The sequence below is a fragment of the Cibotium barometz genome, chromosome 49 (genome assembly GCF_041138505.1).
Source record: "Cibotium barometz isolate CiBa-2024 chromosome 49, ASM4113850v1, whole genome shotgun sequence".
Taxonomy (NCBI): Eukaryota; Viridiplantae; Streptophyta; class Polypodiopsida; order Cyatheales; family Cibotiaceae; genus Cibotium; species Cibotium barometz.
The window spans coordinates 15,504,365-15,531,284 of NC_141094.1; the positions used below are offsets into that span (position 1 = coordinate 15,504,365).

Sequence of the window (26,920 nt, forward strand, 5' to 3'; positions counted from 1 at the left end):
CATAAGCACACATGAATCACCTGGTGATTGCTGTGGTCTGAGTATAGCAGCAGAAAAGTCCAGCTTCCTCTTGAAAGGAGGGGCCTGAGGATCAACTGTTCCAAAGCAAAAACATTTCTCATCATCAAGAAAGACATCTCCATGGACATTGAAAGCAAAACAATGAGCAAAGAGTAAAAACCAAAAGAGACACAAGACTTTGCAGCAAAACGCGATGCAGATCCATTTGAAAAATGTAAAGTGCTCTCCTCGCATTTTGTTGCAAATTCTAAATTTCTATTAACATCCATTTCCAATCAAATACTAGGGATATCTCACAATGTTTAGGACAGTAAATGATACCAGGAGGAATTCCCCAGGGCAAAAGAGATTAAAAGAAGGAGGAAAAAATAAAAACTAAAACAAATATCAGAATTTGCAGGAAAACGCGATTTGGAGCATTTGGAAAATGTAAACTACTATAATCGCATTTTGTTGCAAAATTCTAAATCCTACTCATATCCATCTCTAATCAAATCCTAGGGTGATCTGCTAGATTTCTAGGCACTGAGATTCAAGAATTCTACAGATGGAAGAAATATATATCAGAAAACATTGGAAAGGGTATAGATCTCTGACCTTTCTTTTCCTCTTCCATACTGTTGGAATAGCCCTGGAGATTCTCCTGCTCTCTTCCAAAACTGAGCTGTAGCACTGGTAACCTGGAGATCTGGTAATGGTAGTAGTCTTCAGACAGGTTGTAGAGTGGATGGAGTGTGTTGGGTAGAAAGTGATCAAAGTGGGAAAGAAAAGGATGATGGGAGGGTGCTGGCAGGGATGGAATACGGGGAGGGAAAAGTGTTAATGGATCTAATTATGAAATCATGATTGGCACAATTTCCAAGGCAAAAAGTGATCCACAAATTTCAAATTCCAAAAGATCTGGTGGGACCCACACGTGTTAAAAAACGACTATATTTCACACGTGTGGTATTTAATACCTCCTTTATTTGTATTTTGTAATAATCTACTCTCCTAACTCAGTTCTCTTGCATCTCTACCTCCCTACTCTACACCATCAGCATCCAGACCAGCAGCAGAGGTTCACAACCAGCACAGGATACTCATCATCAGCACAGCACACTTGCAGATAGCTTCCAGGTTAGTAAGAAAATCTTTTTCCTTTTCTTCCTGTTTAATAGTATATTAGGGTAAGGAACTGATTGATGTGATGTAGGTTACACATTATGATAAATATTATATGCATTTTTTAGATTTTCTCCACTGCATGTAGAAGCAGGAAGACTTTTTATTTGGGCCTGTTGAATGAGAGTTTGATCACTTCTTGATGTCCATAGGCTCAATCCATGTTGCACCAAGCTGCATACACACTGAAATGACTAAAGGCATGCTGAAGTATGTTGTCTCTAGAATTTGCAGCAAAACGCGAGGAGAGGATTTTAGAAATCTCAAAATAGTCCAAATCGCATTTTGTTGCAAATTTTAAAATGCTTCTTCATCCACCCATTTCATTGTGATTTTGTAACTTTCTAGGGTATTCAAGGCTGCATAGTTCTTCTATAAACTCAATACATAGTTGAAAAGATAGAGAATTCATCATAGGGATGCAATAGCATGTTGTTTCAAGTATTTGCAGAAAAACGCGATTTTGAGCTGTTAAAAATTTCAAATCATCATAATCGCGTTTTGTTGGAAATTGTTCAATTTTGCTTTATCCAATTTGTCATCACCTTCTTTTATCATTCTATATTCTCCATGTTTCTAATCTTTTTCTATTTCTTTGTATGGACCTTTTCAGAGTGATGGCAAGAACCAAGGCAACTGCAAGGAGGTCTGGCAAGGGGCCAGGGCTTGCAGCAGCAGCAGAGCTGGGGCTGATGTCAAGGAATCTAGTGTGCCTACAAAAGGAAGAGTTGCACATGGCAGGAAGGGGAAGCCAATGAGCATGCTGCAGCAAAAGTCCAAGAGGTTAAAGCATTTTGCTGGTGTGCTAAAGGAGATCAGGAAACAGCAAAAAGCTATAGGCTTTGCAATCCCCAAGGCACCTTTTCAGAGGCTAGTGAGAGAAATTTGTGATAGCTGGCACCTTGGTTTCAGGTGGAACAGGACTGCCATTCTTTCCTTACAGGAAATGGCAGAGGATTACTTGGAGAAGTACTTTGAAGATGCAATGCTTGTAGCAGCCCATGCTCACAGGGTATCTCTGATGGCCAAGGACTTCAACACATTGTCCAGAGTGAGGTGGAGGTATGACAAGCTGGTCCATCCTGTGGAATGGCAGGACATTAAAATGAGAGATATATTATTAATTCCACCTACAAGGAAATTGAAGGCAGACAAGGTGAAGGTTGTTGAAGTGACCCACTCAATGAGCACCAGAGGGAAAGCTGTTTATGAGGAGTCACTGAAGCAGCAAATAGAGGAATCCAAATTTGCTATAGATGTGGAGACTGTACAGATGGAGCTACAGATACAGAGAAGGTTGCAGGAGCTGGGCCCTAACATAGTTGTCCATATTGAAGATGATTTTTCAGAGAATAATTTTGACTTGACAAAAGCATGCTTGGCAGCATTGGCTCATAAGAATGAGTATTGCTCAGATACTATCATTCTTGCAATGCTCTAGTAAGTGTCTTTTATTTTACATTTGTTTGCAAAATAATCCTTATTGTACCTCCTTCCTTACACCTTACCTTAATTATTATTTTGTCCAATGTAGCATGATGAGAAGCTGGCTGAACCATGCTGTACAGCATACAATTTATATTATTGATCCTGCAATTTCCTTCAAGTTAAGAGATCCAAAGGAAACTCCCATGGATATTTCCAATTGGTTCAGACACTGTGATTTTGATCATGTTGATATTTTTCTACTTCCATACCATAATAAGTATGTGTGTGGCTGCTTCTTTTGGGATTTTCCTTCAAGATTGAGTACTCTTGTAGCCTTTGATTTCTTAATGCTTTTTTCCTTATGCAGTGACCACTGGAGCTTTGCTTCTATTGACATCCAGCAGAAGCAATGCTTTTTATTCAACTCTCTTAGAAACACACACAGAGAGGTTAAATTGTAAGTGGTTTGTGTGCTATTTTTAACTTTAAACTTCATTATTTGGATTTAATGCACACTAACTGAATTATATGTATTGCAGTTGTATTAGAAGACTTCTAGATGCATTGGATCAGTGTCCTCCTAATGTCAATCTTTTGGATTCAATAGAGCCAATAGATTTAGAGGTAGAAAGTTGTTCCCTCTACTGATGTCTATTTCATGCTATGCCTTTGAACTTATTGAATAATTTTATTTTGTTCAGATATTAACAGTTTCTAACATATCTTTCCAACTATCCAGACACCACAACAAGATGATTCAAGTAGCTGTGGCTGGAGAGTGCTGATTAGTGCCAAATATATACTTTCAAGCTATTTTGAGATAGGACAGCCAGAGCTTGTAAGAAAAAATAATTTTCATTTAGCTTCAAAAAATTTGATATTGGTACAAAGTGTTCTAAATCATCATATCTCATTGCAAATGAGAGAAGATAGCTTCAACTCGAGCTATGTGTATAGTTTTAGAATTGATATAATTTGGAAGTTTTTGAAGTATGCCTTCCCCAAACCTATTGTACAAGCTACTATCGAGTTAGGTGAGAGCTCTAAAGTCCGAGAAGGTGTCATACACCTTGATGACACAGATGATGCAGATGTGGTGCCACAAGAACAAGGTCCTAGTGGTTATGAGGAGAAGCCACAAGAACAAGGACCTGCTGCTGCTACTGATGTTATTGAGAAAATGATGGAGCAACAGCAAACAGATGCTCCAGGGGCAGTAGAGGAGACAATGGAGCAGCACCAAGAGACTGTACACGACAAGATGGAGCAACAGAAAGTAGATTCTCCAAATAAAGATGATACGGTGAGCCTGGACCATGTAGAGCAGCCTCTAGATCAGCCTGTAGATAAATAGAAAATTGTTGTCAAGAATATGTTCTACATATGTAATTAAACACTTCTGTACAGAATTTTACATTTCTGAATACAATACCTTTGTTTATGGAGTCTGTGTTATCTCAATTTTTAAATTTTCAATGTCTTTGCATTTTATTGATCTCTCTCTTCTTTTGAGCACCTGCAAAAAAGAAATATGAAACAATAGGGTAAAGTAAACTAATAGCAGTGCTTAATGAGACTAGGATAAGTCACATGGTATACCTTCTTATTGTTGTAGATAAATAAAAAGTCCTTTGAAATAGAACCTTCTGTCTCAAATAGAATGTCATTGCGCAATTGAGCTAGGGAGCAACATTGTCTTAATGTGATATTGACTAGCACATCACCATTCTCAACAACATCAATATCAAGAAGTTTATTTTCTGCACCAAAAGAATCTTCATCTTGATCCATTGGGACTAGTTTTGTACCTAGCATTCGACTGCACTTATATTAAAAAGAAAAAATAAAATTTTGTGATGCAACCATGTACTTCAGTTGCATAGAAGGTTGGACAACCTCACAAAACACTGAACTACATGTCTTCTTATCCCAACCTTTATCCAAAAATTGTGGCATGCATGCCAGACTTGTTGCTTTAACTGTGAACATTGTTTTTGAAACCTTCACTGGAAAGGTATTAAACAAGTCTACAAAAACTGTGAGAGGCATGCACAAAGAAATTTTTATTATCCTTGTGGCAATATTGGGCCTCAGAGCTTTCTGTACTTCTTTGAAAAGCTTGGCTCTATATGCCTCTGTAACACTAAAATGTGGGAGAGGCCAATCCACTGAATTCCATGCTGGAAGGTCTTGTTTTCTTAACACACCATGTGTGTTTGCATTGTCCAGCAACTGATAAAAATGATCAGTAAAAAATATACCGGATTGAGCTAGCTCTGTTGCACATCGACCTTCGTATTGTTGTTCTCCTATCGATCCATGCAAAACATCTATAAATCCCAGAATACAATCGATGTTTTGCCATGTCTCATACGATGAAGGGTATAAATCTGAAATAAAATAACACAAGAATATCAATAAGTAAAGAAAGAAAGCTTTGTCTTAAAAATCCATGCACCTCATAAAGAACAAAACCACAATAGAAAAATATACAATTAGGCCTGTGTTGCGGAAGATCATTTGGATAGTCTCGCAAGACAAGTTCTTTATGCATGTACACATGCTGAATCAAAACTTCTTTCACCAATATCTTTCCTCTGGTGATTTTAAAATCTCGTACTCTTCCCTTCCATGATGCCAAGAAAATATTTTTTGTCTGGGGTCTCTTTCTTTTACTAGGTTGCATGAGCACCCATGCTCCTTTCGAAACAGTAAACCTTTCCCAAGTTCCTTCCGTTTTGACTGTACTTGAATTCTCTACCGAAGAAATAGAAGAAGCAGGTCGACGGGGTAAGGATGTGTGGTATAATTCTGCCTTCATAGCATTATCATCCACAGAGCGTCTTCCACAAGAACGACCATAGTTTTTATTCACCATGGATACCTTGTGAATCTGTAACCACAGCAAAGTAATGTAAACAAGATAACAAAGTGAAGTTTCAAGAAAGAGAAAGTAAGCAGACAGATAGTTGACAAGAAACATCTTACTCTAAGCCAAACTGGATCAAGGGAGCAGTTTTGGAAAAGAAGAGGTTGCTGTACAATGAGGTAGTGGTGTAGAATGGTAGACCTTTCGAAGGAAAGGCAGCACAACAATTCAAAGTTCAAAGAGAGGTGGAAGTGGGAAGGCCCTTGTCAGAGAAAATGTCAGACTAGATTCTATCGTCATGTCCAAAGATCTTGTGAGAATAAAAAACCAATCTCCACATTAATGTAGCACGCTTGTACCTACATAAAATATTGTTTCTTTTATCTATTTTCTTTTATTTTTGTGAATTTCCAACGTTACGTTGGCCCTCTGTTCATTGGTTGAGAGCTTATTTTTCCAAACCGTAAAAGGCCCCAAAATGAGCTCCCTTTTTCCCTAATGTAACATGGAATATGAATCAGCTATAACTTCCATTCTCACATTCACATCACTCCAACTTACAATGTTATTCATTCTTTCACACATATGCACAATCATTTTTCTTTATGCACTCACTCTTCCACTTATACTCGCACACTCATTCACCAGTCTAACTAATAACTTTTAAAGAATAACCTTATTAAAGGTCAAGTTGGAATAAGCTTGATCGTTCTCAATATTTCGTAAACTTAGCTTCTTCATCATTCCACTCCTTCTTGTCCTCTTTTCATGTCTATCATACTTTGAAATTAAACCTATCTTACATTAGCAACACTTCACCCACGGCGTAGTCCTAGACTAATTTTCAATTTTTCAAATTTTTATAAATTTTTTGAGTTTTAATTTTTTTTCTTGACAAAATAAACCTTAAAAAAACAAAACAGTCACGCACACTTCCTCATAAAAACTACATCATCTCAACAAATTCACCCTCGATGAGTATAAACCCAATCACTCCACTCATCGACATCCTCTATCACATCAGTATCTACTAAGAATATATTAGCCAAATCGAGACTATCCACCTGCTGCTAGGCTTTAAAAAAGCATCAAGGCTACAGGGTAAGGAGGTCAAATACAGCTAATCCATTGAGACTCTTCATCCTCTAAAGTGATCCTAGTAGTCACCTACTCCACTACAAAATGGACAAACAGTTGGTAGCGTCATATTATAAAAAGAATGATGTAGATCGTAACACCTCGCCATTCTCCAACGCTCAGCCTTTAACTTAGGACCAAGAAACCTATGCTAGAATGCACCTCTATCTAGATTTAAAAAATTCTATGCTCCTCATGCCTCTGAGGAGTCAGACCGACTAATGTTTTAACAAATCCCATCCCATAATGTCTAAGATAGGTACGACATTGCAAACATAAATATGCCGATGTATGTAACAAACGATGCTCACACTCTCGGCAAGAGGAAATAGGGTGGAACTAAAGGAAGAATAAATAAAAAATGAATCATGACAACATTTATCACCCTCACTACAAAATAAAACCGAGAATAAGTAAGAAATGAGGGAATAGCAAACTCATCCTAATGATGTACTGCCACACTATCCTCCTCCAAAATAGGTGTGATCATTCATCTAAAAGATCTACCCTTCCCAATAAAAAGAAAACAACATACATCAAAATCAATCCTCTACACTATATCTTCCTATACCTTCATTACCCTTACCTAAACATCACCATTTCCAAGGTATCCTGAAACTACATAATAATGCTTAACCCTTAATCCATTAACCCAAAATGGTTCATTCTCTATTTGCAAATCTTATATACTCAAAGAACCATTATTGAAAGCTTACACAACCATTTCCAAGGTATCTTGAAACTACATAATAATGCTTAACGCTTAATCCATTAACCCAAAATGGTTCATTCTCCTTTTGCAAATCTTATATACTCAAAGAACCATTATTGAAAGCTTACACAACCTTAAAGGGTCTTAATAAACTAATCTTTATCTTCCCAAGAAATTTATGCTATCTACTGTCGTAAACCAACACTAAATCGCCTTCCTGAAACTTATGAATTTTTATATTGCAATCGTGCCACGCTTTTCTACACTTATGTATAGCCTCTAAACTTTGAAGAGCTATTAATCTTTCCTTATCTAATCTTTAACAAACGATTGTTCAATCTAACACTCTCACCTAATCGCATAACTAATGCTATTCGTAAAGTTTAAATTTCTTGCTTAATAGGGAATATTGCATCTGTACCATACACCAAATTGAATGGAGTATTTTTTGTAGTGAATTTATAAGCTATACAATATGCCCATAATGCTTCATATAACCATTCATCCCAATCTCTTTGGTTTTTTGCTACTGTCTTGGTTAATAATCCACATAGAATTCACTTGGTAACTTCTACTTTTCCATTCTCTCTAGGATAGTATGGCATTGATTTATGATGTTTTATTTTGTAAAGCTCAATCAATTCATTGATTGTATCATCTAGGAAATGAAAACCTCTATCACTCACTAATTCTAAAGGACATCCAAAACGCGTAATAATATTCTCGTAAAGAAACTTAGCAACATCCACGGCTCTTTCTATCTTTAGGGGTTTTGCCTCTACCCACTTAATCACATAATATGTACATACCAAAATGTATTGATTGGATCTATAACATGATGGGGGATCTATCGATTCTACAAAATCTATTCCCCACTTCTCAAATGGTTTCGATGCTAAGATAGGCATCAATGGTGTTGCAAAACTTTTAGATGGTCGGTCAAACTGTTGGCATTTATCACATTTACGATATTAAAAATGATAGGCTTTAAATAACGTTGGCTACCAATAACTACCAAGGAGAACCTTGCGAGCCACTAATTTGCCGATACACAGGGTTCATCCTGTAAAGTTTTTAAAATAGCAAAAGCATTTCATCTTCATGCACATAATGGCGATAAATTCCTTCTCAAGGGAAGTACTTGTAAAGGTAACCACCCAACAAAATATAAGACCAAGATTATAACAAAAGTTTTTTATTTTCCCTCATGTCTAACTACTGTAGGTTTGAGTTGTGCTCAAAAAATTAGCAATGCCATCATACTATGGCACTTGTGTTTCTATTAAAAATAGTTGAGCATCTGGTAGATCATTTTCTACCCCAATCTCTTGATCATCTGCCAGTAACCTAGATAAGTGATTGGCCAATACATGCAAATTTCTTGCTTTAGTCACCACTTGAAAATGAAACTCTTGAAATAAAAGCATCCATCTAATAACATGTCCTGATAATTTTGGCTTTTTCAAAGCTATTTTAAATCCTCATGATTGACATAGAATATGAAGTTGTTTTCCAAAAGATAATAAAAAAACTTCTCGCGAGACAAAGAATACCATCGAGAGGCATTCCTTTTTCGTTGTATAATTTTGCTCAACATCACTTAATATCCTACTCGCATAATATATAGGATGATCCACTTTATTATTATCTGGCATGATACTGAACAAACTGCCATCATTGATGCATCAGTGTGAATATGGAATTCTTTAGCCCAATCCGGAGGTACCAAAATTGGAGCTTCCACTAATTGCTTTTTAAGGAGCTCAAAATCTCTTGGACATTCCTTCATCTAAATAAAAGAATTAAGGGTAAAGAGATAATGGAAAAGTTTACGATAAAACACGATGGTAGTTCACATAACATAAAAATTCTCATATTTGATTAAGATTATAAGGAGGAGATAACTCATTTGTCTTTCTAATCTTTGCTTCATCCATAGCTATCCCTTCCCTATAGACTAAATGTCCTAACAATGTACCACTTTCCACAACAAAGACACATTTCTCTGGTTTAAGGATATCCCCACCCCAATACTGTGATGGAATAGTTTTTCCAACTTATGAGGCATATCGTCAAGAGTTCCAAAGATGCATAGAAAAACTTCCATCCAATGCCTGAGAAAATCTTGATAAGCCGCAATCATGACATGTTCGAAAGTAATCGAGGCATTGCATAACCCATCTAGCATAACTTTATCAGTAAAGGTTCCCCACTCCGTAGTAAAGGTCGTTTAATGTTGATCCTTAGGATGGATTAACACTTGGTTATATCCACTAAAACTATCCATAGAGGAATAAAGCTCATGACCAGCTACTTTATCTAGGACTTGGTCTCAGTGTGAATGGCAAAGAAAAACAATCTTTCTTCGTCTTATTATTCAATTACATGTAGTCCACATAGATATAGAAATTTTTGTTTTTCTTAGGGACTATGACAAAAGGTAAAACCCATTCACTATTAGCTACAGGATATATAAACCCCACATATTTATAGGACCTTGCAAAAACACTTAAATGTTTAGTTAAAACCTTCTGAAATCATAAAGATGCTAGGTCTCTTGTAAGTTTTACTAGTGTTCCTTGAGAAATAGTATACCTTATCATGTATTTACAAGACAATAGAGGAAGAAGGACCCTAGGAAAAGCAAGGCGACTGTGACTTGTATATGATACTACGTGGAAGTGTAAACCTTGAAGGTAGTGCTTGGTGTGAAGATTCTATTGCTAATAAATAAAAGTATTGTCTCAAAACAAAAAGGATACAAAGTGAAATTGTATGTGTACGTGTCGAAACAACATGCACGCAAAATAAACCTATGTTAATGTCCATTGAAATGTGAGAAAATATAAGGCCTATATATATATATTTTTTAACTTGTCATAAGTAGACGTAGCTAAAAAAAATTAAACCGACTAGACAAGTGCCGAGCTATTGGCTTGCTTGAAAATCTCTCCATATGTTTCCCATATATATATATATATATCAACAATGAAGACCATAGCTCCATCTAAAAGCGCCATGTGTGCGAGAGGCAAACTAGGGGCCACTAATTATAGACTTCATCATTGGCCGAAAAGAAATGAGGCTAGCGACATACGACGACATAGGAGCTCAGTTGAGATTCACATAGAGAGACTCAGTTGAGATTCATATAAAATTGATTGATGCAATACAGCTACAGCAACAAACGACGCAATGCTCAGTTGAGATTCACATAAAAATTGATTCATATAAAATTGATTGATTGATTGAACGACGGCCGGAACGCGGGATTGCGGCCCCTCCGCCGTAGTGTTGTTCGCTTGAATGATTGAGAATGCTGGGGGCCCCCGCCGTGATGGTGGATATTCACACACACACACACACACCGCTGCACCCCACCCTTGAGTGTGAGCAGCTCTATTTAAGACGTCGACGAGTGCCTGCAATATACTCACACCATCTGATCAGAACTATACCGATCCAGAAGCTCATGATGACGTCTAGTTGCTGCAGCTGTTTTCTACTCCGTGTCTCTGCTGATCTCTTGCAGCAGCTTGTCTTGATTATATTAACGTCCATAATTCGTGACGACAGCATAAGTGTAGCAGCCCAGGACTGTACCCCAATCGCCCCTTCCTCCGGCGACACCCCTCTGGACGGGGCCGTGAGCATCATCAAAGGCGGCAACATGGGCTGCCCCGGTGGCCGGCCTTGACGTCAGCACTTACACCTCCGTTGCCGTCGACGCTCTCACCGCAGCCAAAATCATCATAGTTCCGACCTAATTTTGATCTTTTTTGAATATATAATAGCTGGGTCTGATCTGTATCTTATAACAAACTCTCTCTTATATAGAGATGTCAATGAATAGACTAATCACACATGATTAGTTGGGTCATGATCCCTTGATTAATAGCACTCCAAAGGAGTCCAGTCTGGACACAGTTGTATGACTTGCAGCAGCAGCTGCTGTTTATAATGTCGTAGATGTCTAGAGTGGATTGCTGCTTATAAGGGTATATCTAGTGGTAGCATATTAAGCAATGAGTAGTAGAAATATAAGGGCATGCTATCAAACATTCGTAAACACTAACCCTTCCCCCACCAATCACGTACCTCACACCCAATCAATCACGTACTGCAACAGTGCCTGCTTTTGGTCCTTGTTTTATTTTCATTTTTCTTGAAATGAATCCGAAAGTATGCACAAATTACTGTTAAACACTATAATATGGTACACTGATCTTACCTTGCTTCTGATGGCATTCGAACTGCACCATGCAATGTTGATGTAAGTTTTGGTTTGCTATTATTATTCTGACTACACATTGAAACTTAGGATATAAAGTTCTCACGACTATGGCTACTATCTATCTTGCATAGCTCATTACATAATCACTCCACAACCATATAAAGTCCTTGTACTACTTACCTATAATGCTCCACGATGGTGATTGATTCTTACACTTTGGTCCTATTTGGATGATTGTTTGCAGGATCCAACACAACTTTTTCAATGGTGTGATCACGTCACTCAGAGTTGTGTTGTGCCAAGCGGGCAGATATTCAACCCATGCTAAATATACATTAGACGGAGTGTATCACCACTTTGATCTTTGAGGATCCTATGTTTTCCATGGTTTGCCAGTGCAACAATCCCACACATTATCATGATAAAAAGATTTGACACTCCATGTCAAAAGGAAAACCTCCGCCATCTCCTACTAATAAACTTTATTTTTTGATGCCTAAGCTTGCTAAAATGTTATATCATTGTTTCTAACATGGTCCTTGAATATGATACTATTTCTACCTCACATCCATGTAATTGGAAAGCTATTTTTACCAAAAGGCTCTCTTCAATTAGAAATTTATAATCCCTGTCCCCCTGGCTTCTTGCTTTTGTGATAGGGGTACCGAAATTTCCATGTGTGACCTGGTGGCAAGGATTGGCTTTAAGCGTTATCAAGTCGTACAATTCAAATCAACTCAGAATTGAATCATGCATCCTCATAGATTGGTGCTTGAGATAAAAATTCATTGATATAGAGTCAAATAATGAAGGCTCTAGGTTACAGTTTTAGGATAAAAGTTCTCATTTTCAAGTTCGTTTGTATAGGCTTTATTGTAGGAATTGTTTTTGAAAAGCATGCTTTTATAAACACTTGAGTGAATGAAGATTGATTTCATAAGTGCCACTTCTTGTTCCTACTGATATGTCTTTACAAGATCACACTTTACTCATGCACTAGCTATCACATCCACAGATTCACATCAATGGATTCCACACTTTTAAACTTTCATAAATGAAGATAGCATAAAAGCTTCATATATCAGGCCCTTTGAACCTACAAAATTGTCAGGGGAAGTGGTTTAACAATTTGTTTTGCACAACAAGGTAGAAGTCACTATCAAGGTTATTTTCAACCACGCTTCTCAACGCAACTCCTATTTTTGGTGTCGTCATGGGCCTTTTTAATATTTATAGTCCAAGGGTTGCTTATTGTTACTCTCAAAGACATGAAAATGACCCTTGAAGTGAGAGAGAGAGAGAGAGAGAGAGAGAGAGAGAGAGAGAGCATCTAGTTTTCCACATTGGCCCTTTTTTGTTTTATGATAAGTATTTTATTTTATTTTCTTATATTCTTCCAACATATATGCTAGGCTATCAAGTGACATAAAAGCAACCTATATACTCTAAAGGAATATACTAAGACATCAATATGGAGGTTATGTACTAGCACATAAGTGGGGTGATCACATAGAAGATCCCATAAAATCACCCCAAAGGAGTCACTTCACAATAAATTTTATATTTTGTGTAGTACTTAAAGTTAATTTCCAGGGTAATGTCTAGAGTAGCTTGGCTTTTGTGGGGCTTCTGACCATTCAGAGATGATGATTTATAAATTATATATATTGTAGTATAAAAAGTAAGTAAATGTAAAGTGCAATTTATCAAACACTAGTTTTATAACTTCTAAAAATGTACATTGCTTTCTATTCACCATTAGTTTGTGGATTAAAAAAAGTATGAACATATCACATGATGAAATGATTAAAACTTGATGATAATATTCATCTCTAAAGTTTACTTAGAAATCCACCAAATATTGTTCCATCTAGAAACCTATTTGTACGGTTCATTGATAAAATCTTTGAGGGGAGTGTTATCTAGAATAGCCCAATCAATAGTTGTTGGGATGTAGAAAGTAAATATGGGTTCCTAGATGGTGTAAATATTTCTTGATGACTTCTACCTTGTTCTGCACAACAAGGTAGAAGTCACTATCAAGGTTATTTTCAACTACGCTACTCCATACCACTCCTATTTTTAGCCTCGTCTTGGACCTTTTTAATCTTTATAGTCCAAAGGTTGCTTATCATTACTCTCAAAGACATGAGAATGGCCCTTGGAGAGAGAGAGAGAGAGAGAGAGAGAGAGAGAGAGAGAGCATCTAGTGTTCCACATTGGTGCTTTTTGCTTTATGATAAGTATTTTATTATATTTTCTTACATTCTTCCAACATATATTCTAGGATTTCAAGATACATACAATAACCTGTATACTCTAAAGAAATATACTAAGACATCAATATGGAGGTTCTGTACTAGCACATAAGTGGGGTGACCACATAGAAGATCTTATAAAATCACCCCAAAGGAGCCACTTCACGATAACTTTATCTATTGTCTAGCTATCACATCCACAGATTCACAATAGATTCCACCCTTTTAAACTTTCATAAATGAAGATAGCATAAAGGATTTTTATATCAGGTGCTCTGAACCTACAAAATTGTTATGAGAAGTGGTTTCACAATTTGTTTTGCACAACAAGGTAGAAGTCACTATCAAGGTTATTTTCAACGGCACTAATTAACACCACTCCTGTTTTTGGCATCCTCTTGGGCCTTTTTAATTTTTTTAGTCCAGGGATTGCTTATCGTTACTCTCAAAGACATGAAAATGAACCTTGAAGAGAGAGAGAGAGAGAGAGAGAGAGAGAGAGAGAGCATCTAGTTTTCCAGATTGACCCTTTTTTGTTTTATGTTAAGTATTTTATTTTATTCTCTTACATTCTTCCAACATATATGCTAGGCTATCAAGTGACATAAAATCAACCTATATACTCTAAAGAAATATACTAAGACATCAATATGGTGGTTATGTACTAGCACATAAGTAGAATGATCACATAAAAGATCGCATAAAATCACCTGAAGGAGTCACTCCACAATAAACATTATATTTTTTCTAGCACTTAAAGTTTATTTTTCTATAGTAATGTCTAGAGTTGTTTGCATTTTGTGGGGCTTTTTACCATTTACAGATGATGACTTATAAATTATATATATTGTAGTATAAAAAGTAAGTAAATGTAAAGTGCAATTTATGAAACACTAGTTTTATAATTTCTAAAAATGTACATTGCTTTGATCTATTCATTGTTCGTTTTTGGATTTAAAAAAGTATGCACATATCATATGATGAAATGATTAAAACTTGACGATAATATTCATCTCTTAAGTTTACTTAGAAATCCACCCAATAATGTTCCATCTAGAAACTTATTTGTAGGGTTCATTGACAAAACCTTTGAGGGGAGTGTTATCTAGAATAGCCCCATCCATAGTTGTTGGGATGTAGAAGGTAATTATGGGTTTCTAGATGGTGTAAATATTTCTTCATGACTTCTACCTTGTTTTTCACAACAAGGTAAAAGTCACTATGAAGGTTATTTTCAACTATGCTACTCCATACCACTCCTATTTTTAGCCTCATCTTAGACCTTTTTAACCTTTATAGTCCAAAGTTTCTTATCATTACTCTCAAAGACATGAAAATGGCCCTTGAAGAGAGAGAGAGAGAGAGAGAGAGAGAAAGCATCTAGTTTTCCACAATGGCCCTTTTTGTTTTATGATAAGTATTTTTTTTTATTTTCTTACATTCTTCCAACATATATGCCAGGCTATCAAGCTACATATACAAGCAACCTATATACTCTAAATAAATATACTAAGACATTAATATGGAGGTTATGTACTAGCACATTAGTGGGGTGATCACATCGAAGATCCCATAAAATCACCCCAAAGGATTCACTTCACAATAAACTTTATATTTTGCCTAGTACTTAAAGTTTTTTTTCCACAATAATGTCTAGAGTGGGTTTGGCTTTTCTAGGGCTTTTGACCATTTAGAGACAATGATTTTTAAATTGTATATATTGTAGTAGAAAATATAAGTAAATGGAAAGTCAAACATTAGTTTCATGACTTCTAAAATTGCATGCTAAAAATGTACATTGCTTTCTATTCACCTTTCATTTTGGATAAAATATAGTGTACACATATGACTTGATGAAATTATTAAAACTTGATGATAATGTTCATTGTAGAGCGGTTCTCTCTACCGTGCAATATAGTGCTCATAGAGTACTACCGATCAACAAATGTGTTAAGAAACACAATGTCAATCCGAGGACTCGACCCGATTAGTGCATGAAGGCTTATCCCATGAGGGAGAGCTCACATACACGAACCACCACTTGACGATTCAACCATTCAACACCTCAATCAATCTCTCAATCCATTAAATCCACTACACTAATCAAGAGAACAAGCAATGCATGGCAATCTCTTAATCCCATTCAAACATTGATTAAATCTTAGCTTTCCCTAATACCAGCAAACCCATAAGCGTGCATCTACTAATCCACAAGCTTAAGCAAGCACAGAATGTAACATTCACAAACCCACAAGCTCATAGAGAGAGTCTATCCATGAATAACTCATTGCCAATGAAGTGGGCAAGAGCTTTCATTAATGGAGACTGCACACACACTACAAGCATGCAGCATACATAGGAGAAAGAAAGAAGCATTAACCTAATCATAGATTAATCTACTTCAATGATGCTAAAACAGATTAAGAGAAAGAAGTGGAGCTATACTCATTGGAGCTTGATGCTCATTAGAGCAATAGAGAGAGAGTTAGAGAGTTGCCATAGCTTGAGAGCTCAAGAGCTTCACTCAATAGCTTATGAAAATGGCCAAAAAACATCCCCTTTCTTTAGATAACATCTCTTTTATAAAGATGTCACTAACCCTAGGCCTCTTTCACAAGCCTCACAAAAGCCAACCCACTCTAGACATGACTATCAAAACAAGTACTAGATAAAATATAAAATTTACTGTAAAGTGACTCCTTTGGGGTGATATTTCTTTAGAGTATATCTGATCATTATAGGTTTCTTTTATGTCGCTTAATACACTAGCTTCTATGTAGGAAGAAGGTAATCAAATAAAATAAAATACTTATCATAAAACAAAAAAGGGGTCAATCTAGAAAACTAGATAGTCTCTCTCTCCCTTCCTCTTCAATGACCATTTTCATGTCTTTGAGAGTAATGATGAGAAACCTCTCCTACAAATATTAAAAAGATCTAAGACAAGGCCAAAAAGAGGAGTGGCATTGAGTAGCATGGTTTAAAATTACCTTGCTAGTGACTTCATTTGCCTTCATTTATGATGATAACAGTAAATTTACTATGCACAAAATCAAACAATTAAACATACACATTGAATGGCTCAAAAACCATATGTTTTTTAGAGCGTGATCTCTTAATTAACATCGAGCAATATTGGGTGATTCCAATAGCTTAGAAAGGACAAAAAAAATGGAGCTAATTCCTAGGCTAGTCCTTTGAAAAAGTATCAAATATGTTAAAGTCAAGAGCTTACCTTAGCCTTGTCAAAGCATGTGTCTTTGGGTCTAACCTTTGAGCAACAAATGCAACTTCCCATTCTCAGTGTGCTAGCTCGTCCATGCATCCTCACTCCATTGTCAGATCGCAGTGCTGCCAAAGGGGTGAAGACAGCTCTGGATGCCTGGATGGAAGCAAGAAGAGATGATCCTTCACGACAACTCTCTCTCTCTCAAAAGGAGAAAGAATAAGAAGACACTAATGTAAGATAAAAACCTACAATCAAACCATGTAGCATGCATCCATCAAAGCAAGCAAGATTTGATATCATGCAAGTAAACAAGAAGAGGGAAAAATGAGAGCTCACAACAAAAATATTGCAAGGGAATAATTGTCCCTTGCTTATGTCAAATAAATGGCTTGTATGCAAATGACTATTTTTCACACTAGGCTAGCCAAACTTAAAAATGAAATGACTCCCAATTACTATTCTTAAGAAACTATGTACACGAAATCTATAGACCTTCCCTATTTGACATTAAGTGCATCCTAAGGTTGGCTAAACTTAGAAATGGTATGACCCCCAATTACTAGTCTTAAGCAACTATGTGCACAAAATCTATAGACTTTTCCTATTTGACATTAAGTGCATCCTAAGGTTTATGTATATGTTCCAAATAAACCTTATAAATGTTAAGCATGGGTAATATCCAAAAATTACTCTACCCTTTGCTTTGTAGTTTCTCTTCTATGACTATGAGAGGGTGTGCTCTTCTTGGATCCATAATGACATATATTTCTTCAAAGTCCATATTTCTAAAATTCGGACCAAACACTTTAGTGAAATTCTTCATTGTTCCTACAATTTAGCCTTGCATTATAAGGCTTGAAGTTGCCTTCTATTTTTTAAAAAAAACTTTACACCATCTACGAACCCATATTTACCTTCTACATCCCAATAATTGTTTATGGGGCTATTCTAGATAACACTTCCCTCAAAGATTTCCTCTGATCCCTACAAATAAGTTTCTAGATGTAACGTTATTGGGTGGATTTAAGAAACATGTCATGAATGTTGTCCATCAAGAAATATTTACACCACTAGGAACCCTTAATTACCTTCTACATCTAGCAAAAGAAATCTTTATACCATCTAGGATCCCATAATTACCTTCTACATCCCAACAATGGTGATATTCTAGATAACACTTCCCTCAAAGATTTTTTCAATCACCCCTATAAATAGGTTTCTAGATGGAGCATTATTGGGTGGATTTAGTAAACTTAAGAGATGAAAATTATCATCAAGTTTTAATCATTTCATCAAGTCATATGTGTACACTATATTTTATCCAAAATGAAAGGTGAATAGAAAGCAATGTACATTTTTAGCATGAAATTTTAGAAGTCATGAAACTAATGTTTGATAAATTGCAGTTTCAATTTACTTACATTTTCTACTACAATATCTACAATTTAAAAATCATCGTCTCTAAATATTCAAAAGACCTAGAAAAGCCAAACCCACTCTAGACATTACTGTGGAAAATAAATTTTAAGTACTAGACAAAATATAAAGTTTATTGTGAAGTGAATCCTTTGGGGTGGTTTTATGGGATCTTCGATGTGATCACCCCACTAATGTGCTAGTACATAACCTCCATATTGATGTCTTAGTATATTTCTTTAGAGTATATAGGTTGCTTGTATGTAGCTTGATAGCCTAGCATATATGTTGGAAGAATGTAAGAAAATAAAATAAAATACTTATCATAAAACAAAAAGGGCCAATGTGGAAAACTAGATGCTTTCTCTCTCTCTCTCTCTCTTCAAGGGGCATTTTCATGTCTTTGAGAGTAATGATAAGAAACTTTGGACTATAAAGATTAAAAAGGTCTAAGATGAGGCTAAAAATAGGAGTGGTATGGAGTAGCATAGTTGAAAATAACCTTGATAGTGACTTTTACCTTGTTGTGCAAAACAAGGTAGAAGTCATCAAGAAATATTTACACCATCTAGAAACCCATAAGTACCTTCTACATCTAGAAACCCATAATTATCTTCTACATCCCAACAACTATGGATGGGGCTATTCTAGATAACACTCCCCTCAAAGGTTTTGTCAATGAACCCTACAAATAAGTTTCTAGATGGAACATTATTGGTTGGATTTCTAAGTAAACTTAAGAGATGAAAATTATCGTCAAGTTTTAATCATTTCATCATGTGATATGTGCATACTTTTTTTAATCCAAAAACGAACGGTGAATAGATCAAAGCAATGTACATTTTTAGAAATTATAAAACTAGTGTTTGATAAATTGCACTTTACATTTACTTACTTTTTATACTACAATATATATAATTTATAAGTCATCATCTGTAAATGGTCAAAAGCCCCACAAAATCCAAACAACTCTAGACACTACTATAAAAAAATAAGCTTTAAGTGCTAGAAAAAATATAATGTTTATTGTGAAGTGACTCCTTGGGGTGATTTTATGGGATTTTTTATGTGATCCCCCTACTTATGTGCTAGTACATAACCACCATATTGATGTCTTAGTATATTTCTTTAGAGTATATAGGTTGATTTTATGTCACTTGATAGCCTAGCATATATGTTGGAAGAATGTAAGAAAATAAAATAAAATACTTAACATAAAACAAAAAAGGGCCAATCTAGAAAACTAGATGCTCTCTCTCTCTCTCTCTCTCTCTCTCTCTTTAAGGTTCATTTCATGTCTTTGAGAGTAACGATAAGCAATCCCTGGACTATAAAAATTAAAAAGGCCCAAGAGTACGCCAAAAATAGGAGTGGTGTTAATTAGCGTGGTTGAAAATAACCTTGATAGTGACTTCTACCTTGTTGTGCAAAACAAATTGTGAAACCATATAAATATTAAAAAGACCCACGACGACGCCAAAAATAGGAGTTGTGTTGAGTAGCATGGTTGAAAATAACCTTGATAGTGACTTCTACCTTGTTGTGCAAAACAAATTGTTAAACCACTTCTCCTGACAATTTTGTAGGTTCAAAGGGCTTGATATATGAAGCTTTTATGCTACCTTCATTTATGAAAGTTTAAAAGTGTGGAATCCATCGATGTGAATCTGTGGATGTGATAGCTAGTGTGTGAGTAAAGTGTGATCTTGTAAAGACATATCAATAGGAATAAGAAGTGGCACTTATGAAATCAATCTTCATTCACTCAAGTGTTTATAAAAGCATGCTTTTCAAAAACAATTCCTACAAAAAAGCCTATACAAATGAATTTGAAAATGAGAACTTTTATCCTAAAACTATAACCTAGAGCCTTCATTATTTGACTCTATATCAATGAATTTTTATCTCAAGCACCAATCTATGAGGATGCATGATTCAATTCTGAGTTGATTTGAATTGTACGACTTGATAACGCTTAAAGCCAATCCTTGCCACCAGGTCACACATGGCAATTTCGGTACCCCTATCACAAAAGCAAGAAGCCAGGGGGCCAGGGGTTATAAATTTCTAATTGAAGAGAGCCTTTTGGTACAAAATAGCTTTCCAATTACATGGATGTGAGGTAGAAACAATGATATAACATTTTAGCAAGCTTAGGCATCAAAAAATAAAGTTTATTAGTAGGAGATGGCGGAGGTTTTCCTTTTGACATGGAGTGTCAAAAGGAATTATTGCATGTTTTAAATACATCTTTTTGTCATGATAATGTGTGGGATTGTTGCACTAGCAAACCATGGAAAACATAGGATCTTCAAAGATCAAAGTGGTGATACACTCCGTCTAATGTATATTTAGCATGGGTTGAATATCTGCCCGCTTGGCACAACACAACTCTGAGTGACGTGATCACACCATTGAAAAAGTTGTGTTGGATCCTGCAAACAATCATCCAAATAGGACCAAAGTGTAAGAATCAATCACCATCGTGGAGCATTATAGGTAAGTAGTACAAGGACTTTATATGGTTGTGGAGTGATTATGTAATGAGCTATGTAAGATAGATAGTAGCCATAGTCGTGAGAACTTTATATCCTACTAAGTTTCAATATGTAGTCAGAATAATAATAGCAAACCAAAACTTACATCAACATTGCATGGTGCAGTTCGAATGCCATCAGAAGCAAGGTACATGCATTGCATCGTAGACTTGTTGAGAAATAAAAAGTTGGCACCACCAACGGGGATAAACTTGAACTTTTGTCTGTCGTCATCGCTGCAACCAGTGGTGAAGAGAGGATCGCCTTGGTCGGGACCCACGTAGAGGCAGTATAATATTCCACTTGGCTCGGCACCAATCTGGCTCCAGCCATCTCCGTCCGGAGAGGTTGGGCCAAACTTGAAGTTAACTTCCGTAAACAAACCCCAATCGCATCCATAGGAGATCATTCTACCATCAGGGAACCCATAGTTGCCTTGTACATTCCAGCAGTTGTCGGCAGGGCTGTTGTAGATAGCAGTTCCTTCAAAGAGTTGCTCGATGATCCCTGTGGAGGATCCAAGATGTGCAATATTTAGCTTGTGCAGGATTAAAGAAGCTTAAAAGGCAGGTAAGATCAGTACACCATATTATAGTGTTTAACAGTAATTTGTGCATACTTTCGGATTCATTCAAGAAAAATGAAAATAAAACAAGGAACAAAAGCAGGCACTGTTGCAGTACGTGATTGATTGGGTGTGAGGTAGTTATAGTGGTGATGTACGTGATTGGTGGGGGGAGGGTTAGTGTTTACAAATGTTTGATAGCATGCCCTTATATTTCTACTACTCATTGTTTAATATGCTACCACTAGATATACAAAGTAAAATTCCTCTAACTTATAAGCAGCAATCCACTCTAGACATCTACGACATTATAAACAGCAGCTGCTGCTGCTGCAAGTCATACAACTGTGTCCAGACTGGACTCCTTTGGAGTGCTATTAATCAAGGGATCATGACCCAACTAATCATGTGTGATTAGTCTATTCATTGACATCTCTATATAAGAGAGAGTTTGTTATAAGATACAGATCAGACCCAGCTATTATATATTCAAAGAAGATCAAAATTAGGTCGGACCTATGATGATTTTGGCTGCGGTGAGAGCGTCGACGGCAACGGAGGTGTAAGTGCTGACGTCAAGGCCGGCCTCCGGGGCAGCCCATGTTTCGAAGAGCTGGTAGTAGTTGCCGCCTTTGATGATGCTCACGGCCCCGTCCAAAGGTGTGTCGCCGGAGGAAGGGGCGATTGGGGTACAGTCCTGGGCTGCTACACTTATGCTGTCGTCACGAATTATGGATGTTAATATAATCAAGACAAGCACGAGCTGCTGCAAGAGATCAGCAGAGACACGGAGTAGAAAACAGCTGCAGCAACTAGACGTCATCATGAGCTTCTGGATCGGTATAGTTCTGATCAGATGCAGATGGTGTGAGTATATTGCAGGCACTCGTCGACGTCTTAAATAGAGCTGCTCACACTCAAGGGTGAGGTGCAGCGGTGTGTGTGTGTGTGTGAATATCCACCATCACGGCGGGGGGCCCCAGCATTCTCAATCATTCAAGCGAACAACACTACGGCGGAGGGGCAGCAATCCCGCGTTCCGGCCGTCGTTTAGTGCGTCGTCTGTGTTAGGCTCTTGTTGCTGTAGCCGTATTGCATCAATCAATTTTATATGAATCTCAACTGAATCTCCCTATGTGAATCTCAACTGAGCTCCTATGTCGTCATATGTCGCTAGCCTCATTTCATTTCGGCAATGATGAAGTCTATAATTAGTGGCCCCTAGTTTGCCTCTCGCACACATGGCGCTTTTAGATGGAGCATATTTCAAATTTGAGATTTTCATAAAATTACCATTGGTAACATATTTCAAATTTTGCGTTACAATTTGGTAGTTTTCTAGATCTTAAAGTTACCAAAGATCTCTTTATTTCGTTCATACACTCAAGATGTTATATGAGTTTCAAAAAATTAAAGCTATTTCTATCAATTATTGAGGGAACTTGGAAAAAAATAGCAAGATATTATAGTGATTTTTACTTGGTGAGCCTCAAATCATAAATTTGAGCCTTGTTAAGCATGTGTCATATAGACTTATAAAAAAACCCTAATGGTAATTTTTCTTAAAAGGTGAGTTATCATTTGAAATTTTTTACTAATACAAAGTTACCAAATAGTAATTATCAATCTAAATTAGATTACAATTTGTAACTTTTTAGTCGTTTGGTTCCAGGATCGTTACCAAATTTATACTGTGAGCTATGGTCTTCATTGTTGATATATATATATATATGGGAAACATATGGAGAGATTTTCAAGCAAGCCAATAGCTCGGAACTGTCTAGCCGGTTTAATTTTTTTAAGCTACGTCTACTTATGAGACAAGTTACAAAAAAAAAAATATAGGCCTTATATTTACTCACATTTCAATGGACATTAACATAGGTTTATTTTGCATGCATGTTGTTTCGACACGTACACATACAATTTCACTTTGTATCCTTCTTTGTTTTGAGACAATACTTTTATTTATTAGTAATAGAATCTCCACACCAAGCACTACCTTCAAAGGTTACACTTCCACGTAGTACCATATACAAGTAACAGTCGCCTTGCTTTTCCTAGGGTCCTTCTTCCTCTATTGTCTTGTGAACACATGATAAGGTATACTATTTCTCAAGAAACACTAGTAAAACTTACAAGAGACATAGCATCATTATGATTTCAGAAGGTTTTAACTAAACATTTAAGTGTTTTTGCAAGGTCCTATAAATATGTGGGGTTTACATATCCTGTAGCTTATAGTGAATGGGTTTTACCTATTGCCATAGTCCCTAAGAAAAACAAAAATATCTATATCTATGTGGACTACATGTAATTGAATAATAAGACGAAGAAAGATCGTTTTTCTTTGCCGTTCACACTGAGACCAAGTCTTAGATAAAGTAGCTGGTCATGAGCTTTATTCCTCGATGGATAGTTTTAGTGGATATAACCAAGTGTTAATCCATCCTAAGGATCAACCTTTACTACAGAGTGGGGAACCTTTACTGATAAAGTTATGCTAGATGGGTTATGCAATGCCTCGGTTACTTTCGAACATGTCATGATTGTGGCTTATCAAGATTTTCTCAGGCATTGGATGGAAGTTTTTCTATGCATCTTTGGAACTCTTGAGGATATGCCTCTATAAGTTGGAAAAACTATTCCATCGCAGTATTGGGGTGGGGATATCCTTAAACCCAGAGAAATGTGTCTTTGTTGTGGAAAGTGGTACATTGTTAGGACATTTAGTCTACATGGAAGGGATAGCTATGGATGAAGCAAAGATTAGAAAGACAAATGAGTTATGATCTCCTCCTTATAATCTTAATCAAATATGAGAATTTTTATGTTATGTGAACTACGATCAGTGTTTTATCGTAAACTTTTTCATTATCGCTTTACCCTTAATCCCTTTATTTAGACGAAGGAATGTCCAAGAGATTTTTAGCTCCTTAAAAAGCAATTAGTGGAAGCTCCAATTTTGGCACCTCCGGATTGGACTAAAGAATTCCATATTCACACTGATGCTTCAATGATGGTAGTTTGTTCAGTATCATGCCAATCAGATAATAATAAAGTGGATCATCCTATATATTATGCGAGTAGGATCTTAAGTGATGTTGAGCAAAATTATACAACGAAAAAGGAATGCCTATCGATGGTATTCTTTATCTCGAGAAGTTTTTTTATTATCTTTTGGAAAACAAATTCATATTCTATGTCAACCATGAGGATTTGAAATAGCTTTGAAAAAGCCAAAATTATCAGGACATGTTATTAGATGGATGCTTTTATTTCAAGAGTTTCATTTTCAAGTGGTGACTAAAGCAAGAAATTTGCATGTATTGGCCAATCACTTATCTAGGTTATGGGCAGATGATCAAGAGATTGGGGTAGAAAATGATCTACTAGATGCTCAGCTACTTTTAATAGAAACACAAGTGCCATAGTATGATGGCATTGCTATTTTTTTGAGCACAACTCAATATAGACCTACACTAGACATGAGGGAGAATAAAAAGCTTTTGTTATAATCTTGGTATTATATTCTGTTGGGTGGTTACCTTTACAAGTACTTCCCTTGAGAAGGAATTTATTGCCATTATGTGCATGAAGATGAAATGCTTGCTATTTTAAAAACTTTAGAGGATGAACCCTATAGTGGACATTTTATCGGCAAATTAGTGGCTCGCAAGGTTCTCCTTTGGTAGTTATTGGTAGCCAATGTTATTTAGATCCCCCATCATGTTATAGATCCAATTAATACATTTTGGTATGTACATATTATGTGATTAAGTGGGTAGAGGCAAAACCCTTAAAGATAGATAGAGCCATGGATGTTGCTAAGTTTCTTTACGAGAATATTATTACGCGTTTTGGATGTCCTTTAGAATTAGTGATAGATAGAGCCATGGATGTTGCTAAGTTTCTTTACGAGAATATTATTACGCGTTTTGGATGTCCTTTAGAATTAGTGAGTGATAGAGGTTTTCATTTCCTAAATGATACAATCAATGAATTAATTGAGCTTTACAAAATACAACATCGTACATCAACGCCATACTATCCTAGAGAGAATGGAAAAGTAGAAGTTACCAAGTGAATTCTATGTGGAATATTAACCAAGACAGTAGCAAAAAACCAAAGAGATTGGGATGAATGGATATATGAAGCAATATGGGCATATTGTATAGCTTAAAAATTCACTACAAAAAATACTCCATTCAATTTGGTGTATGGTACAGATGCAATATTCCCTATTAAGCAAGAAATTTAAACTTTACGAATAGCATTAGTTATGCAACTAGGTGAGAGTGTTAGATTGAACAATCGTTTGTTAAAGATTAGATAAGGAAAGATTAATAGCTCTTCAAAGTTTAGAGGCTATATACAAGCGTAGAAAAGCGTGGCATGATTGCAATATAAAAATTCATAAGTTTCAGGAAGGTGATTTACTGTTGGTTTACGATAGTAGATAGCATAAATTTCTTGGTAAGATAGAGATTAGTTGATTAAGACCCTTTAAGGTTGTGTAAGCTTTCAATAATGGTTCTTTGAGTATATTGTATTTATAAAAGGAGAATGAACCATTTTGGGTTAATGGATTAAGGGTTAAGCATTATTATGTAGTTTCACAATACCTTGGAAATGGTGATGTTTAGGTAAGGGTAGTGAAGGTATAGGAAGATATAGTGTAGAGGATTGGTTTTGATGTATGTTGTTTTCTTTGTATTGGGAAGGGTAGATCTTTTAGATGAATGATCACACCTATTTTGGAGGAGGATAGTGTGGCAGTACATCATTAGGGTGAGTTCGCTATTCCCTCATTCCTTACTTATTCTCAGTTTTATTTTGTAGTGAGGGTGATAAATGTTGTAATGATTCATTTTTTATTTATTCTTCCTTTAGTTCCACCCTATTTCCTCTTGCCGAGAGTGTGAGCATCGTTTGTTACATACAACGGCATTTTGATGTTTGCAATGTCGTACCTATCGTAGACATTATGGGATGGGATTTGTTAAAACATTAGTCTGTCTGACTCCTCAGAGGCATGAGGAGCATAGAATTTTTTAAATCTAGATAGAGGTGCATTCTAGCATAGGTTTCTTAGTCCTAAGTTAAAGACTGAGCATTGGAGAATGGCGAGGTGTTACGATCTACATCATTCTTTTTATAATATGATGCTACCAACTATTTGTCCATTTTGCAGTGGAGTAGGTGACTACTAGGATCACTTTAGAGGATGAAGAGGCTCAATGGATTAGCTGTATTGACCTCCTTACCCTATAGCCTTGATGCTTTTTTAAAGCCTAGCAGTAAAAGCAGGTGGATAGTCTCGATTTGGCTGATATATTCTTAGTAGATA

The 26,920-nt window shown here is 36.2% G+C and overlaps 1 protein-coding gene across 1 annotated transcript; it reads right to left on the reverse strand.

Moving 5' to 3' along the window:
* Positions 1–20,802: 20,802 nt before the first annotated feature.
* On the reverse strand, positions 20,803–22,393 carry LOC147610341 (uncharacterized). The gene is made up of 3 exons (XM_086786560.1): positions 22,087–22,393; positions 21,112–21,512; positions 20,803–20,903 (listed from the first exon to the last, which is right to left on the reverse strand). The coding sequence occupies exons 1-3, from the start codon at positions 22,391–22,393 to the stop codon at positions 20,820–20,822; spliced, it is 792 nt and encodes a 263-aa protein (XP_086642686.1). The 3' UTR covers positions 20,803–20,819.
* Positions 22,394–26,920: the final 4,527 nt, after the last annotated feature.